General features: G+C 37.6%; 1 protein-coding gene across 3 annotated transcripts in view; it reads left to right on the forward strand.

Moving 5' to 3' along the window:
• The window catches only part of CDKL5 (cyclin dependent kinase like 5), a 138955-nt gene that overhangs the window by 59142 nt on the left and 60602 nt on the right, over positions 1–19211 (forward strand). For all 3 annotated transcript variants that reach the window (XM_058535521.1, XM_058535522.1, XM_058535523.1), the window contains exon 4: positions 17506–17551. In XM_058535521.1, coding sequence (XP_058391504.1) covers positions 17506–17551 — 46 coding nt within the window. The remainder of the gene's footprint in view (positions 1–17505; positions 17552–19211) is intronic.

Here is a 19211-nt window from a genome sequence, read left to right on the forward strand (position 1 = left end):
TTGTCGGTTCCAGGTTGGAGGCTTCTGCAGCACCCTATTGGGATACATGGGAGACAATGAGGAAGCCCAGGGAGCGTACTGCCGTGGTGTTCCTCAAGTCCTGAAGTCCCTAGGCAGTCGTCCTCCTCCTTTCCACCTTGTCTTCCTGAGCATGTTTGTGTGTTATGTACGGGGATTTTTAGTTTTAAGAGGAAGAACCTGGGAGGAATGGGGCTACTCCACCTTTACCAAAACTAGAAGTCTCCACGTGTGTGTGAAAATTCTGTAAACACTGCTTTTTATGATAATAACATCAGTTCATTTTTCAAATATACCATCTATCGGGCACTGTGATTGATCCTGGGGACTACAGATAGGACTGAGACATAGTCCTTGCCTTCAGAGAGACCTCACAGTTTTGTAAAGTTCAAAGACCTATGAAGTAGATTTTAATTTGCACCATGATACTCAGGTGGAAAACACAATTCTTTGTTTTAGAGATAAAACTAAATCTAGCTCCACACCACCAGGCTTGTGGTATTATTGGAGCTCCTTTGCCTCCCATTGACTGATAAGCCTCCTTTGGTTTATGAGGTACCAGGCAAGTGGGGAAGGGGCCTAGTCCTTAGCGCCTTGTTGTTTCTATGTTTAGGGTTACCATTTTTTGCCAGGAGCTGCCCTCCAGTGGGCGTTGTGTCCCAGACCCCACCTCTCCAGGCTATGGTGCTTCATGATCAGACTGGAGGAATCTCTCCAAGTACCATGACTGTCCGACAAGTCCTGGACATCCCTCTGCCTCATACAGAAGCCACAGCCCTGTGATCCTCCCAGTCCTAGAGGATCCTCCAGTCCTGGAGGAATGTCAGCTCTCTTTGACATTAGCCTATTAGCTGGGAAGTTCGGCTCTACTACCTTTGTGAGTCTGGGTTTATAATAGTAAGGCCTGTTAGTTCTCCCCAGGGCCAGGAGAAGCCCCTCAGGGGCCAACTCCATGCTCTCTGAGTTCCTTTGGAAACTTGCTTTGGTGATTTGGGAATGCCCCAAAGTAGAGCATTTTGAACTGTCTCCCTGATGATGATAATAATGGTAGTAACATTTTAGCTCATGTGGTGTTCTGAGCATTTTACTTATATCCTCTCATTCAGTCCTAATAGCAACTTCAGGAATAAGTGATATTATTAGACCCAATTTTCAACAAAGGAAATTGAGGCACCGAGAAGTTAAGTATCTTGCCTAAGGTCACTCAGCTAGTAGGTGATAGAGCCAGGATTCAAATCCAGGCAATTTGGTTCTAGATCTGAAGTTCTTGCCCTCCTTCTGGGTGTGTAACAACCTTTGAATTTCACTTTGCTTTATTATTGTTTGTTTGAAATTAAGATTGTGTCTGAAAGAAGTGCTTCTAAAAGGTACCACAAAATTAAATGTAATTAAAGAATGTTTCTAATTAGACACACTTTGTTTTCTTTCTTATGAAACCACATGGGTAGATCTGGCAACAGGAGTATGAACAACAACTCACCCAGTACATATCTTATATTTTAAACTGTTTGGAGTATCATCCTCTAATGAGATTTTTTTATTTGTTTCTGAAAGTAGGAAATAATGATTTTGTTAGAAATTTCTGCTTTTTTGTTTATTGTTTAGAAAATTTAACCAGATTATGTTTTATTATATATATCTATTATATATCACATCTTTTTATACATTTGTGATGTTTTCTATTGCTTTAGGTGCCTTTTTGTTCAAATGCAGGTAGGAGAATAACTAGAAGGACGTGATTCACAAGTCGTCATATAAATATTTTCCGTGCTATTAGATTGAAAGTCTACTTTAGGGGCTTATTGTAAAGCAGTTATAATGTAGCCAAGTTCCTCTGTTCAGAAAAGATTCATGCTGCCCTTTATCTTGCTTTTTCAGTGAAATGTTTAAATTTTCCATTCATTTAAAATGTGGAATCAAGTTTTATTTACATACATATTTGATGTGCTTGGTAATATAATCTAACAGTTTGTTCTATTCCTTATAAACACAGAGTGTTAAATATAAAATTTCTGCCATGTTTTGTTAGAGAATGATGTATAATTTCTCCTAAAGTCATCCACTTTCTTTTTCTGTACCATTGGTTCTTAAATTGCCACGGGCACATACCCACTATGTGATTTATCTGAATCACTATGTGATTTATCTGAAGCAGATATCTTTTTCAAATTTGTAATTAATTTATCATCCATGGTGTTTGAACACGTTCTTTGTTGATATATAAAGAATCTTTGTTAGTTCTAGCTCAAGATAAACCACAGGACTGAGCTTTAAAACTTTAAATTAATTCATTAAGCAGACATTTGCTAAGGCATCTGCTATAGCGAGTCTTGCTGGATGTTTGGGATGAAGGACGGGAAGGACATAGTTAGTGATTATAGACAGCCCACATTCTAGAAGGGAAAGGCTTGTGACAACATAGTGATTGAGATGTGGTCTCTGCCCTTGAGGAGTTCACAGACTGTCAGAGAATGAAAATGTCAAAAAAACAGCTCATTTATTTTCAAAACTCAGGTGATTGGTCCTTTTAACAAGATAATGTTTCAGTCTTTATTTTCTATGATGTTTTTAGTTACAATAAAATTTACATATCTCATTTCTATGCCCTGTGTGTCCATTGCCTCATTTCTTCTTGGTCCCTATAAGATCCTTAAGAGGTATCCAGGGCAGCTGAACTTCCGAACTCCTCCATCCCACCCTTTTGGTGTGCCTTTCTGCTAGGTCTTCGGGGCACAGAGTTGTGTGAAGCGCCTACGCTCACAGATCTTAATTACGGTCTGGGGTGAGAAGTGAAGCCGAATGGCAAATCACAGATTCCAGTGCAGTTGTGGTAAGAGCTTGGTTGGAGGTATGGCTAGGGTGCTGGGGACCACAAAAGAGGAGCACACAAAACAAGCTGAGGGACCCAGCAGTGCTTCCTGAAGGAGGGTTTTGAAGGAGAAAAAAGAATTCACCAGAAGTGGCAGAGTTGGCGTCTTGTCATTTAAGTAACAGCTAAAAACATCACCTCCTGAGTACTCCCTCACTCAGATAAATACTCTATTGAATTGCCCTGTTTTGCTTTCTTTATAGCAGTTACCATTATCTTCTTGTCTGTTACTTGTTTACTTATTGTATGTCTCTTCCCTCCAGAATGTAGCTGCCATAAGAACAGGGACCCCCTTTGTCTGTTTCCTATGTATCCCCAGTGCTTAGCCCAAAGCCCTTCACGCAGTAGGGGCTTGGAAAATGTTTGTTGATTGAGTAAATGAAGAAAGGATGAATGCTGGAGGCAGAGTATGAGCAGATAAAAGCAAGTATGTATGAAGGTTCAGTTGAGAAACTGCAAATAATTAGGTGTGATAGGTATAGGGGTGCTTTTTCTTAAAAGTTAGGAGATGAAGCATGGAATTAAAACTTTATCCTGGAAGCCTTGAAAAGCCTCCAGGCCACGTGATATGTAATACATCTTTTTTTCCCCCAGTCCAGTGATTGACAGCAGAGTATGTTTGAAGTATCTGTTATGTTCAAAACTGACGACCTCACTGAGGCCTTTGGAGAATATTACTAGAAGAGGATTTCAACTACAATGCTTCAGTGATATTCTTGATGTCAAAGAACCAGACATACAAGAATTTTGTTAGGTTTATAGTGTTCCTTAGCTAATTCTCTTGAGACATTGGACTGCTTGAGACTTACATTCCATGGTTGTTTCAAAGGCATGACCACTTTTCGGATTTTTGTCTCTTCCTCCTCCTCCTCCTCTTTTTTGCTTTAGGACTCAAGGTGGCATATATGAGGTCGACCAACTTCCTTATGTGGTGGTGGTAAACAGCTCCTCTTCCGTGCCTGTATAAGAATATGGTACAGTTCGCTTCTGCAGACATTTTATTACATGCCTAGCATGTGTAAGATGAAGTGCTGAATACTTGGATATAAAGATAAACCAGGCTTAGCTCTTTCAAAAATATCACAGGCTGCTGCTGATTTATGTTTGATACTTATCTCTTTCTATGGTAAGAGAAAGCGAATCTGGCGTTTTCTAGTTTTCTCCATAATGCATAATATAAGATATAACAAGTTTTCACTAAATTAACTAGATACTTTGAAAATAAGTTTTTAAGAAAAGAGAAGAAAAAATTGTTGCTACCTATGTTGAATGTATTTTTCAGTTTTGTACATGGATATAGTTATGGCAAAAAGCAGTGACTTGGAACTTTTTTCAGATTTTGCTCGTACCGTTCTGTTTCCTTGTCTCCTTATGTGTGAGCATATCTGTCAGAAAGCATGCTCACGTGGAGGTAATCCAGTGCAGTTGTTGGAATAGAGAACTTCTAAGTTTCTCTTACTATACCTATCAATCTTTCACATCTTGCTGTTATTATAGTAATCCTGTACCTGAGAACCTTATGCCTTAGTAGCCTAAAGATATTAGACAGAACATAATTTCTGTTGCTTTTGAACTTTGGAGTTTCTTTAAGTATGTTTCTGTCCTAAAACCCAGGCATATTTCTCATGAATTGTAAAAAACTAAACTTTGGTGTGTTGGTTTTCTTTACCAGATTTCAGTACTCTCATTTTCTTATTTTATAGGAAAATGTAAAATTAAGGCAAAATATTTGCCCAAAATCAAGAATTATGGATTTTATATTTTATATACACACATGCATGATTCATCAGCTTATTGATGAATAAAAACAAAATAGAATCAGATATTCTTTTAAGTCGGGATTTTATAACCATTTTAGCCTAACTGTCTCTAACTTCAGCAGAAAGTATGAGTAGATGTTCATGGATCTGGTTTTTATTAGGCCTCCCAGGAAGCAGTAAGCCACTTGCCTCTGTAGTAGCTCTGCTAGTGTTAGCTTTCTGTACATTGTTTACCCACCAGTGTCTACAAAACTTAAGTGTGCTGACTTCAATGGTATCTACATAATTTACCGGAATAATTGGCCTTGAGAAAGTTAGGCACAGTCTGTTCTTCCCTCAATAAAGGAATCTGTAGCAAGCTGTCTGTTACTAGTTCAACAGAACAATAGATTTTTGTCTTCATTTGGACCATGTATTTTTATGTTGATCATCCATCTATTTTAATTTTAAACCTTTCTTTGTTTTTTTCTTCTATTATTATAGCTGAATCTTTATACATTTAACGGGAGTAATATTTCTGGAATACCTGGTGATGTATCTTTGGTAAATAAATTGGTTTTTCTCTCCTGACTGTTTCCTCTATCATGGTTCCAGGTAAGAGGGTAGGGTGAATGCCTCTACGTTTGTAGGGGAAATTCCTTTGAGACTTAAAGTCGAAATGAAAGATGGCCCTTCCAGGTGCCAAAGGAATGTGGGCAGAAGAGGCAGAGTTAGGGCATGCAAGTCTTGACATGTCTTTCCCCTTACCCCTCTCACCACCTCAGGGAACAGAAATTGTGGGTGTAGGGGGACAGAAGGTTGAGAGTAAAGCCAAAAGTGAAGGAAGCTTATGCCCCACTTCCCTCTGGGAACTCAGAGAAGAAACTGCTTTGCAAGGTTGCCTCATCACAATGGAAGCAGTGACAGCAGAGTAAAATGTGGCATACTGTGGTTAGGTGGAGAGAGGATTCCTGGGCCTCCTTCAGCTTGTGAGTGGCTTCTAAGGAATCCACGTTACCGCACACGCCAGGTACCTGGGTTGAGAGCCAGTGAACCTGTCAGTGGGGATGCTATGTCGAGGGGCAGGCTGATACCAACACTATACAGTCATGCATAGCTTAAGGTTGGGGGAACATTCTGAGAAATGCATTATTAGGTGATTTTGTCGTCGTGCGAACGTCATAGAGTGTACTTACACAAACCTAGATGGTATAGCCTACTACACAGCTAGGCTGTATGGTACTAATCTTATGGGACCACCATTGTATATGTGATTTGTCATTGATCAAAACGTCATATGATTCTAGTTGGTGGCCAGGTCATGGGTGTAAATGAGATGGCAGAGTCTAGATGTCTTCACCAATTAAAGCTGAGAAGGAGCCAAACAACCAGGTCAGACCTCTGGGCTCTAAGCCAAGAGCACTTCCCTGAGTTCACAGCACCCATCGGGTCCAACAGCCACCTGGGCTAATGTCCAGGGTCCAGGCCTATAAGGAATCTTTTCTTGGAGACCAGAGAGCTCTAGGGGACAGCACAGGGGCCTGTGTGTGTTTATCTGAGAGCCCTTCCCTTACCACAGTGAAGTTATATAACCCACCCACATCCATACATCCGGCTGCCATCTTGGTAGAAGCAGCGAGAAAATCTGAGGGGAAAACTGAGCCTTTACCTGAAAGAGACTCTAAACCAGAAAGGACTGAGCTACCGTAGAATGCAAGTCAAAGTCAAGGTCAGAGCTTGAAAAGCAGGGTTAAATCAGTTATTGGAAATTAAAAAGGTACATTTTCTCGGCACATCTTAGATTTAGTCTTGGAGGATATATTTAAATTTTGTACTGCTTGTTCACTATTGAGCACAACTTAAGTCCAATGATTGTCTGATTGAGGTTGTAGATTGCCTGCATTTGGCATTCTTAATTAGTACTATCTTTGTCTCAATCACTTGATCACTAGAAGTGGAATTTTAATTTTCTCATTATCTACCCATTGTTATAAAATAAAATAGTACTTACAGTTGCACAATAACTACACTATGGACATGATGGTTAATATTACTAAACTGAAGTGCTGTCTGGCAGGTATCGTTATATCATGTATATAATTCGTATACATAATTCCTTCTGAACTTTAAGAGCTTAGTCAAATTCCTGCCTACTAAAGGACTTCTGGAGAGGGCCAGATGAAGTTTTGAAGGATCTTATCTTCATTATCTTCATTTTTTGAATGTTCTCTTTGAAATTTCTATTCACTTGCTGATATCCCACAGTCTGAGTCTGGTGTAGACACAGCAGTTGGAGAGCATCTGTATATAATGTCTGAAAGTGTGGGTTATATGAAAATCAAGTGTATTTTGAATTTTGTGTGATCTGTAAATACAGAGCTAAATTGTGTTTGAAAGTTCACCTGTCTCCCTTTCTATTGAAAAGAGTTGCTATTTGCTCTGCCAGAGGCGTTAGTGAAAATTCTTCTTTGGATGCCTCATTTTCATTTTGATAACTACATTTTATTTTTTGAACATTTTATCAATTACCTAATCTTTAATATTAACATAAGGCAGTAAATTTATATCAGTCTATAACTATGAGGTGAATTATTTTTAAGTGATTCATTGTAAATCAACTTAATTGAGGTACAATTTACATACAAGAATGTACCTTCTTATATACAATAAAATGTACCCATTTTAAGTGTACAGTTCTGTATGAACTAGTTTCGTTAGTTCATCAGGGTTACATCCTCTGGCATCGTCAGCCAGTGTCCCTTCAGGTTGATGTTGATCCGCTAATAGTTACACTGAGCCGTATTAAAAGTACTTACTAAGGCTTTCTGGGTGTGTAGGTTTGTCGCATTTAGCAACTAAATGCTCCTAGACTTTGATGTTTTTTATTCTTATATTTGTGGCATTCAAATGTCAGCAATCTAGGTGGTCCCAAGTCTCACAGCCTTACTGGATCCGTTCACTTTTAATGTTCGAGTAAAAATAGTTCAAGACTTTACTGCGTGAATTCCAGTGGCCTCCTTAAGAATGTGGCTTACATTTTCAAGAGTCTCTCCCTTTGATTTTCTCTTCCCTCTAAACTCATGTTCTTATGTCTCACCTCTAGAGGCTCTTCCCTTCTTTCTTTTCCACATCAGCTCAAGCTTTCCTCCTTTTCCTTCATTTCCCCAAAGTGCCACTAATGTGAAATGACTGAATGTTTGTAGCACATTTGCACTGAGGATTTGGTGACCACGTTACTATACAGCACTGTAAGCAATGTTAAGTGTTAGCCAGTTCCCAGGTCTGTGACTATTTCCATCACTGAGAATGTCTCACACTGCATAGCTGTTAGATATTGGTAGTTATGTGACGTCTCTGTTCTCGTATTACTTTTTGCCAGGGTAGAGGAAATCTAAGTTTTGTTACAGAATAGAATAGAGGTGACAATGAAGGAGAACAATCCTTATTTTATTGTTTCACGTGGAGAAATCAACAATGATTTTTTAATTTGGTAAGCTTTCTGATATAACTTGATAAATATTGGCAACCTAGTAACTGCAGCCATTTTATGGTAATACTGTGGAAGAAATGTTTGACAGAAAGAAAACAATATTGGTTCTGCAGTATATTTTTAAGATCTGCAGGAGGCCAGAATAGCCAAGTAGCAAAAGAAGTTTTTAATCAAGACAGTGTATATAATTCCTTCTGAACTTTAACAGCTTAGTCAAATTCCTGCCTATTAAAGGACTTCTGGAGAGGGCCAGATGAAGTTTTGAAGGATATTATCTTAATTTTTTGAAACTTTCTGAAGAAAGAAAGAAACAGATCTATCTTAATATGTCTCCTAGGGATATACTGTCCTTAAAGAAATGTGAATGTGTATATTTGTATTCCATGTTCTTGTTTTTTTTTTTTTTTAATTCCTTGTATACGTCTTTTTTTCTTTTTAAAATTATGGTAAAAAAAGGTGTTTCTATGTTAAGCTGTAGTGGAATTAGGAAATGATGTCCAAAAAGAAGGATGATCTGGACCTGCAGGATGTAAGTACTGCAATGCAGTACAGTGAGACATTTGTGCTGGATCTTCCTCTGTCTTGCTCAGCACACTTTTGGACCAGTCATATGTTTATTTCTCACCCACGTGCTTGCAGTCCAGTGGCAGAATCAGACCTTTATCAGATGTTCATATAAATATGTGAAGGTGTCACTTTAGTAAAAGTTATGAAGGACAGGTGTTTGCTAAGAGAGCATATGGGACTTCAGACCTAGTCACGGGGAAGGCTTCCCTGAGGAAGTGGGGATTGAGCCAAGGCCTGAAGGATAATGTAAAGCTGAGTGGGGCAAGAGAGGGCAAAGCTTTTAGGAGCGAAGGGAACAGGCCCTATAGCAAGAGAGGTCACAGTGAGAATGGTGGGGGCTCATCAAGCAAGAGAGACCTAGGGAGAGGAGGCTGGAGAGCATCCCAGTGGTCCCTGGGTCTACCTTGTTGGGCATGTGAGGGGGCTTTGACATAGTTTTTAGGGTCGGGGAGTTTTGGGAGAATTTTAAGGGAAATGGTGGGGCATTGAAATCAGATTTCCGTTTCCAAACGAAGAGCCTGATTGCTGAGTGGCGGACATATTAGAAGGGTTAGGAGGCTAGGAGTACTCCAGGTAGGAATGCCAAGGACTCGAACTGGGATAGCAGTGCTCAGATAGAGAAGAACAGTAGACCGATTTGAAAAAGATTTAGGAGGCAAAAATCAATGGCACTTGGTGATAGACTGGATGGATTTGGGGGTGCAGACAAGGGAGAAGTGAAGAGTGATCCTAAATTTCTGGCCAGCGTTCACTGAGGTTTGGGGACAGGGGACAGGACCAGATTCAGAGGGAGAAGATGAGGGAATGGTTAGGCATTCTGTCTAAGTATTTTTTACTCATTTATTCTCATTTTACATCTCAATAAAGTTGTATGGAGGGCAGATCCAGCCCAGAGGGGGTAGAAGGGATTTGATATTTTCATGGAAATATATGAGAAAATAGATTTTGTTACATAGGAATTTTATTACTGACTTGGCTTGAAGGCAGTTGTTTTCTGTATGAGTCTTTCTTGGTAAGATCTCATGTCCCACATCTTCCCTTTTGGCTGCATGCTATCTCATGTTCTTGATAATGTATTAATATTTTCTTAAGACTATCCTCTTTTTAGAGGCTGAGCATGAAGTAAAATCATTTTGAGTTTTCCTTGTAATGCTTTTCAAAATGTAAGAGTTTTCTTGAAGTACTCTTAGCATACAAATTATGAACAGTTTAGAGTTAACACCAATATTTCCTGTGACAATATCCCTATGATGTGAACCTTTGTAGCAGTTTTGCTAGCTATTGGTGTAGATTTTGTGTGACTCTGCTAAATTGTTTTAGGCCAAATGAAAAGCATCACTGAATTTTTAACAAAAAAAGTAAATAATATGTTTTTATATATCTTTTGGTATATTTCACTAAATACTGTTTTAATGGAACCATGTTACACAAGTTATTATAAAAGTAATCATTGTTTTATGAAAATGAGATGAGTAGAGATTTTAGTGCCATGACTAATAGCTTTAATAATTTTTGAATTAATTTTTTAATCATCTAATTTTCAACTAAAATTTCTTTTCACAGTATATTAGTCTTTTCAAAAGCTTTACCATATCTCCTCAACAAGTGGTTAGTCTGTCTTTTAAGGAGGAGTGTTTATAGTGGAATACCACAAAATAGTTAAAATGAATAAACTAGAGCAGAGTTTCTCAATGTCAGCACTTTTGACATTTGGAGACGGGGAACTCTGTGTTGTGGGGCTGTCCTGTGCACTGTAGGATGTTCAGCAGCATCCCTGGCCTCCACCCACTAGATGCCAGGAGCCTCTACACATTGTGACAACCAAAAGTGTCTTCAGGCTTTGCCAGATGTCTCCTGGAGGCACAGTCATGCCCAGTTGAGTACCAGTGAACTAGATTTATGTTTAAATCTCAGATACACAATGTTGTGCTTAAAAAAAAAAAGCTGTGTGCAATATTGTGCCAGTTACGTGATTTTCAGTGTACAAAACGGTAAAATTGCTAATGGGTAGATTCATTTGTAGTAATAAAAATGTGCATGGAATGGTACATACCAACTTCAGGATTAAAATTACCCCTGGGGAGAGAAGGAATGAGAATGAACAAAGGTATGTTTATGACATTTTACATTTCAGAGAGAGAGATCAGAAGCAAATAAACCAACATATTATCAACTTAAATCTGAAAAGGGTGTACATTTTTTCTGTATATTTACATGATCAATCTGTTTTGAACTCCTGTGGCATACCATATAACATTTGTTGTACTCTTTAACTTTTTTCATAAATTTTAACTTTCTGTTGTGCATTATTACGTACCAGGGTGTAAGCTTCTGTGTATATGGGACGCTTCATTTACTCACTCATGTCAAACTTAGGATGTGTCACATAAAGCCTCACATAAAGCAGGGCCCCAGTAAACAGTTCTTAGCTGACTGGCTAGAATGCTCCCTTTCTTTGCTCTAGATTGTTTCCTTCCTGATTTGGTCTGAAGTACTTAAATTCAGTAGTTAATCTAACTTTTAGTATTGGCAAACTGTGGTAGTTTATAAGTAAAAAATAGTGCAAGTCAAGTAAAGATCTTTAAGAGATTTCTTGGAAAACAGTCTAGTTTTTATCATTGCGTATCCTCAATAATGTTTTGTATTTCTACGGTACGTGGCAAACACATATTAGCTCCATTGTGTCTACCTACTGTGGAATGTATCTTGTGCTTGAATTTACTTCCATTTTATAATTTAGCTCATAATGTAAAAATAAATAATTTGTCTCTTATTTTAGAAGGTTTCCATGAATTAAAAGAATAAAGTTAAAGATGGAAAGAATGAAATATTTAGGTGTAAATATTTTAGGTGTAAATATTATAACAGGCATTATTAGAAAACCCTTTGAAAATTTTTGTTGGTACTAACATGTATTTTTGAGAAAACACACAAGAGAAATAATGATGCCTCTCCAGTGGTGTGTATGTGTTTAAGAATATATCCTTATCAACAACAAAACTTACATATGTGGCTTGCAAAGGCAGTATAGCATGGCCGTGGATGAGAAATGGCCTCCAGAATCAGTCCTCCTGGATTTAAAATCTTAGCTCTGTTATGTAGCTGTATGGTCTTGGGGCAAATTGTGAAACCTCATTAAAACTCAGTATATCTTCATCTGTAAAATGAGCATGATGAAAAGATCCTCTTCAGGGTGTTGATTTGGGGATTAAATGAGATAATACATGGGAAGCACTTAGTACAGGGCCTGGCACAGAAGTGCTTAAAAATAATAACCTAAAACAAAGCTCACTTTTTCAAGTCCCATATCGATCTATAAGGTGATAGTGTCTGTGTTTGTAGGGTTTTGCTCCTGCTGGAGGAGCCTGTCAGTGTGTGAAAGCACTTAGACAGTTGGACATTTGCATACAAAACAAGGGTTGAAATATTTTTAAATGCTTTACCAGTCAAGTTATATTTCCTGCTATTTGGATGAAGAAATAAGGAATTTCCCCCAAGGAAGGGCTTCCTCAGAGAGTAATTAGAGAATGAATTGTAGAGTATAACCTTTGGAGTGGTTTAACCCGTGAATAGTAGAGTAAAATAAAATCAATATTTTTTTCTGTTCTGTTTTATAATGCATGTTGGATATTTTAAATTACAGAGCAAAACATTTAGAACAATGACTCCTGCTACTTCCTTATACAGTGTATGATCGGTTTAGAGAATTCACTGTTCCAGAGCATAAGTAAATCAAGTTATGTAACTGCATTTTAAGTAAGTTAGTAAATTTTATGATTATTAATACCAATTAGTTGCTTTGCCAACATCTTAAGAAGGGACAGTTGATTCTGGGAATAAACCAGTGACTCAGGAGCTTTAGACAGTCAGCAGCAGGAGTGAGTTTTGGTTACAAGTCTCTGTGTCCAGTATGGTTGTTCAATAATTGAGGCATGATTTTTATGGGGTGGAGATCTTGAGAATACTGGAAGAAATACAGGCCCTCCAGATATTTTTCTATTTGTCACTACTCATAAAATTTATTTTTCATTCTCAAGTTTTTTTTCAGCTGAGGAAATTTATTCTGGAAAGTGTTAAATGTCTTGATATAGCTTGCTCACTTGTGGAGATAGCGGTACAATCAGGAACTCTTATCTTTTTGCATTCCAAAGTAATATAATTCCAATTCTGAGGCAAAATTAAGGGTGAGGTATGGAATTATCATTAATGGTTTACTTATATATTTTATCACATCCTTGGCTTGTTGTTTAAAATGTCAGCTTTTAACTAGCTCATTGTTTAAACAAAGTAAGACACTGAAACAAGTAGCAAATCTGCCTATCATGCTAACTACAGCTTGTGACATTCTGTTGCAGACGTTGTGGGGGCAATGGCATGCTTTTGTGAATAAATTGAATTTAAAACACAGTTTTTTAGAGTTATTTTTCATATATTTTTCTTTTTTGTCTACACTTATATTATGTGTAGCATTTCTGGGTGGTGGTAGTACAAGTAATAAAACTTGGTGTATCACCTCCTACCTCTCCATTAAATACTCATGAAGATATTTAAAAAAAAAAAAAGAACTCATAGAAGTTCTGTAAATTAAGAAATTAAATGTTGAAGATCGTTGGCAAAGTCCAGGGAGATGGATTGAAAAATGCAACCTTGAACGTCATGCTATTTATTCTACTTTCTGAGCCAGAATAGGGCAAACTATCCAAAGAGTAGGAAACCACAGGGGCTAGAAATAGGCAGCCATCTACAGTGGTAACCATCATCTGACCCTGCGCGAGCTGGAGTTCTTTGTCTCCCACCAGCCCACATCAGCACCTGTATTGCCAGATCTTTTCAGAGACTAAATGCCCCAAATACAGTAAGGCAAGAAGTAGAGAAGGATTGGAAGTGGCGTGTTGCATCCTAGGATTCATAGATCCCCATGGCGAGATGTGGTGAACGTAGAGCAGTGGGAGCAGGATGTGCTAGGAAGTGTGGGCTCGGCAAAGAGCTTATTCAGAGAACCCTGCCCAGGTGGTCTAGTCTCAGACCAGCCAACCCGGTGAGAAGGGTTGCCAGGAATCCAGGATTTGAAAATGGGCTCGGGTGCATCAGTCTGCCGTTGAAATTCAGGTGGTGAAATACCCAACTACCCTTTATGCTGCCAGATGCCAGGTCTGTTGGATCTCTTCCTGTCTTTGTAAGGATGAGTTAAGGAGGTGGGGGGACCTTATGAAAAGACATGGGAAGATAAAGAAAACACTGCTCTGAAGATTTAGAAGCAACACATAGTTCTAAAAATGATTTTTTGTAACAAGCAGATGAAGTTAAGTCTCCTAAAGGAGAGCCAGAAGGAGATATGACCTCTGTAGTGAGAACAAGCTGAAACAAGGCAAAAATTGCAGAAGTTGGCTGAGATAAGGAAAGAAGATAAAGAAACCTAAAATGGAGGGAGTAAAAGAACAAAACACCTATTTATCGAACACCTACTGTGTGCCTGCTATTCTAGGCACTTATGATGCAGTAGCAAACAAAATATACGAAACAATTATGAAAGATCTAACCTGAAAGTTATAAGGTTTCTAGTGGAAAATATTAGAAAAATAGGAGTAGAAACAGCATTTAAGGTTGCTGGAAAAAAACTTTTCTAAGTCCTTGATTTCCAGGTAATATTAGTTCAACACACACACACAAAAGTAGTGGGCATGTATCAATAAATTTGACTATGTAATGTTATATTCAAAAACAACAACAACAAGACCCTAAATAATTCAATGACCACAACAATCTGGGGAAAATATTTGTAGCAAAAATTGGCGACAGCTTCGCATCCATGAATCAGTAAAAAAAAAAAAAAAAAAAAAAAAAATATTAACCTTAGTAGACCTTATTTCACTTACCAGTTGACAGAAGAAAAACTTCTTGGATCTCATTGACATCTCAAGACTTTCTTTAATGATTGTATTCAGAGTTGGCTGTGGTTATAGAGTGGGTATTCTCATATACTGCTGAAGAGAACTGTGAAATGATATATTTTTGGATATTAGTTTGGCAGTATTAGGAGCCTAAAGGCTCCTAACATTAAAATGTTTATACCCTTTGACCCAATTATATCACTTACAGAATTTACTCTATGGAAATAAAGATGCAGATGTTGAATTATGTTCATTGATAGACTGGTTAAATAACCATCTATTAAAAATGATGGTTTTAAGATTTGTGGTTACCAGAGGGGAAGGGAGGCAGGGGGAGAGTGAAAGGGGTAAAGGGGGACATGTGTATGGTGACACATGGAAACTAGACTTTTGGTGGTGAACACAACGCAGTCTGTATGGAAGTCAAAATATAATGACGTACACCTAAAATTTATACAATGTTATAAATCAACGTGACCTCAAAAAAAATGATGGTTTTAAATATTACTTAATGACAGATCAAAATGTTCCTCATACAATATCAGGTGAAAGAAAAGCAATATACAACGCTATAATACAATATTACTATTCCAATTTGAGAAAAATTTACTGGAAGAAAATATACCAAAATGCTAGCAAGGGTGACATGAATAGTTTTTGATTTCTTCTTTCTATTCCTTTTATACTCTTCTCATTTTATACCCTTTATATTCATTTATATTTTCTGTAATGAGTTTGTATTATTTTTATAAGCAGTTTGAATAAAAGTGAAATGTGAAATTCTTTCCAGCATCTTCTGCTCTTAATCGCATGTTTTCCACCAAACACTGAATTGATTTTATGTAGAAAACTACATCTACTTGGCTTCCTTCTTTAAGTAAATATATAAACCGTATTGAGTGTGTGTGTGTGTGTGTGTGTGTGTGTGTGTGTGTGTGTGTGTTAAGACGGGATTTCCATGGTATTGGTGAAAGGATAAATAAAAGAATAAACATTTCATTTTATTTGATCCCCTTTCAGGCAACTGTTTTATGCCAGAAACTAATGAATGAATTTCTTTCTTTAAGATGGTGTAAGTGTACTAGTTATAAGTTTAAATTTGTAGTTGTATCAGGGGACAGATTTGAACTAAGCAAGACCTTTTATAAAAAGACGAAGTTAACACTTAGGATGCAATAAAAAGATGTAGGTGGGACTCTGAGTTTAGAGTGCAGTATAGGATGAAACACTGCCTGGAACAACTCGAAGTTGAGATGTGAGCAGTTTTATTCTCTTCCTGGACACATATCATGCTACCCCTTTCTTTGTGCTATTAGTGGAGTTTCCTGACAGGGTTTGTTCTTTTTTTTTTTTTTTTTTTTTGGTGATGAAGATCAGCCCTGTGCTATGCCGTAGGTAGGTTGCTAGCCAGAACCATTTGAAAAGGAGCAGGGTAAGAAAATGGTATCAGTGTATTAAGAGAGAGTAGGTACCTAGAACAGTTACCTGGTTCCACCTGTACTGATCTTCTAGCTGATCATCCCCCACATCACTTTGAATTAGTAGTTATTCCTTCCCAATAACAAAACAGTTACAATATCAGAAAGTACCTGGAAGAGTGAGTACAAATAAATTGTATCCCAAAAGCTGTCTGTACTCTACAGTTCTATCTATTCCTCCGTGAAAAACAAAAACGTAGTACCTTTAAGAAGAATCTTTTTCCTCAATAGCCTATAGCACTTATCAGATAAATTTTTTTCCTTTAACACAAATATGAAAGCTGTTATTTTCTTCTTTTTTTAAGGGGCAGATGAGAAACAGAAAGTGTTTGATTTACAGACATAATTACAACTCAGGGTTTGTCTTTCAGCGTAATGATTAAAATGGTCACTTTTTTTTTCGCATTCATGATCCTCCTTGCTTTTGTAAAGAACTAAAGAAAAGCATATATTTTTAATACATTAAGGATTTGTACCTTGTTGGTTATTGCCTGGTATTGTGTCCAGTTTTAAAGCCTTTGTTTTGATGCAGGGACAATCTTTTATTAAATGATTTGCTCCTACAGATCTAAAAGTGTACCCACATAGAGTAAAAAAGAGCAGACCTGAGTCATTCAGAAGACCTTTTTGTATGACATGTTGGCTTTGAAGAACCTGTGTATTATTTTACCAAAAGCTTTTTTATTCCTTTTATAGACCAGAATTAGACATGAGTTATTTAATCTAGTGGTACTTAGTTCTTAGCATTTCCATTTTCTTTCCAGCCCTTATTTTCTTCTCCTCCAACCTAAAAAGACAAAAAAAAAAAAAAAAAAAAAGACTTGTGGTGTTTCAGTTTAAAGTAGGGTCCTGCTCACAAACTACTTCTGTTAGTCCAGGAGAGCTAAATAAGGGCAGGGGGAAGGTGGAGATTGGTATTTGGTGGCAAATGTTTATCCCACTTTGGATTCACAATGACCATCGATAGTGAAGAGCTGCTGAACAACTAAATCTGTTAGGAAAAGGGAAGTGAAAGGAGGAGACTCGGGAGAGGCATTCTGCTACCAGCAACTACCAAGTATTGTAGAAGCCTGTTCTCTGGTCTTCGAAGCCCGAGTAAAATGTGTCCCTGGGCTTCAGAGGGCAGTACAGATGCTGCTCTGTTGTCAGTCATCCTGGCACTTTTGTGTAGCCTAAAGACATTGACACTTCTGGTTTATTCATGTTCTATCACCTTCTCTGCTCTTTGCCTCCCAACCCCTACCCCTTCTCCTTTTCCTTCCCTGACAATGTCTGCGGAGTGGTAAGAAAGAGAATTTTGGAACCAAGAAATGAAGAACTGAGAAGGAGGAGGATCTGTTTTTTACTCTCTGGGTTCTTGCTACTCTTTCCCAGAATATACCCCCAGACACTTGGAATTCTTAATTTGAAAAACACTGGAGAATGACTTATTTCTGCTTCTTTTCCTTTGCAGGAAACACATGAAATTGTGGCAATCAAGAAATTCAAGGACAGTGAAGGTATATATACATATATATATATATATATTTGTTTTTTTTTCTTTCTGTATTTAGTTTTTGTGAATAGAATGTGGTAGAGATGGGATCTAGCTGATTAGACTCTGTTCCTGAGATTTTAAAGTCTTAATCTCAGAAAGTGAATATAGTTTATTTATTATCATGCTTTGCTTTGAAACATCTAGTTCCTTCTGTGTGAATCTTTTCAAATCTCATGATATTAGAAAACTCATCTTGTATTTTAAGGTATTGGAAATCTTGCTTCAAATGCTGGGTAGAAGGCATACTATTTACACTGTTTCTAAGTATTACTGAAATGAGAAAACTAATTTGAAGTAAATACTTCTGTGAGTTCACACAAGTAGGAAGTGCTATGTGAAAGGTTTCAGTATTGGTTACTAGTCTCCGGTTCCTAGTCAGTTAGAAATACAAGGATAAGTGGTATGTAGACAGTATTGAGGGAGTGATTTCATATTTAGAATAACTCATTGGAAGAATAAAAGCTTTACAAGAAGAAATACCATACTTGGAGGCTTTGGTCACACGTCCAGACCATTTCAAATGGAGTATTAAAATTACCCTATGCTAGGCAAGATAGTTTAAGGTAAAGCATTAAAAAAACAGTAATGTACACAAAAAAAGTAAGGTACAAAAACAATAAATACATAAAGCATTTCAGTAGTTCATTAGGTTTTAAATCTAGACTATTTGCCATCCAAAGATAACCAAGTAGAAAAACTGACCACAAAGACACCTATGGCCTTTAAGAAGCTCTAAGCAGCATTTTTCCATCTTTTTTTCACAGAGACCTACAGTAGAAATATTTTTTACATCCTAACTCATTATCTACATACATGATGTCCTATATATAACTGAAGCAAAAGCGTCACAGAACTACTTTATTTTAGGAATGTGAGGTTCTCCACTTTCCGTTCTTTCCTGCTCATATAAATTCATATAAATGCCTATTGTGGCATCAAATACATTGATTTCACCACTAATGAGTCACAACCTGCCATTTGAAAAATAGTGCTCCAGGAGTAAGAGGCACCAGCATAGCATCAACCCCCATATCTAAGTGGAAGTATGACAATAGCAGTCATAGCCTACCTTCATCAGCACACATTGCCTAAGTACTGTAAGACACCAGCCTCTCTATTTGTGAACAGTTTCATCACCCTTACCTTAGAGACTTAGCAAACATTAAATCACAAAAAAGGCTCACTAACAAAATCCTGGGGTAGATTCAGCAGTGTTTGATGTGCTGGTTATGTGGAGCGGGGAGCTTGAGCAGCCATTGTCTCTGCAGCCTTAAAGAGAAGGCAGTAAAAAACGCTTTTAGCTTGTTCTAAAAACAAAACAAAACAAAACAAAACAGAAGTGCTTCAAATGGTGTACCTGTAGTCTAACAAGGAAGCAGTAGCCCCAGGCCAACCCACTATGAGATCATTGGAAATGAGCTCTTTGAGCAGTGGCTTTGGGTTAACCACAGGCGGCTGAGAGACAAATGGTGATCTACTAAAACTAGTGGTTGCAACAGTAGATCAAAGCACAACCTTCTCATGTGTGTAAAGACTTCTGGCTGTGCATTCATCTTGTAAGGCATATCATCAAGCGTCAGTTGCCACTAAAAATAATAATTGTCATCAAATTTTTGAAAAGC

Source organism: Diceros bicornis, chromosome X (genome assembly GCF_020826845.1).
Source record: "Diceros bicornis minor isolate mBicDic1 chromosome X, mDicBic1.mat.cur, whole genome shotgun sequence".
NCBI lineage: Eukaryota > Metazoa > Chordata > Mammalia > Perissodactyla > Rhinocerotidae > Diceros > Diceros bicornis.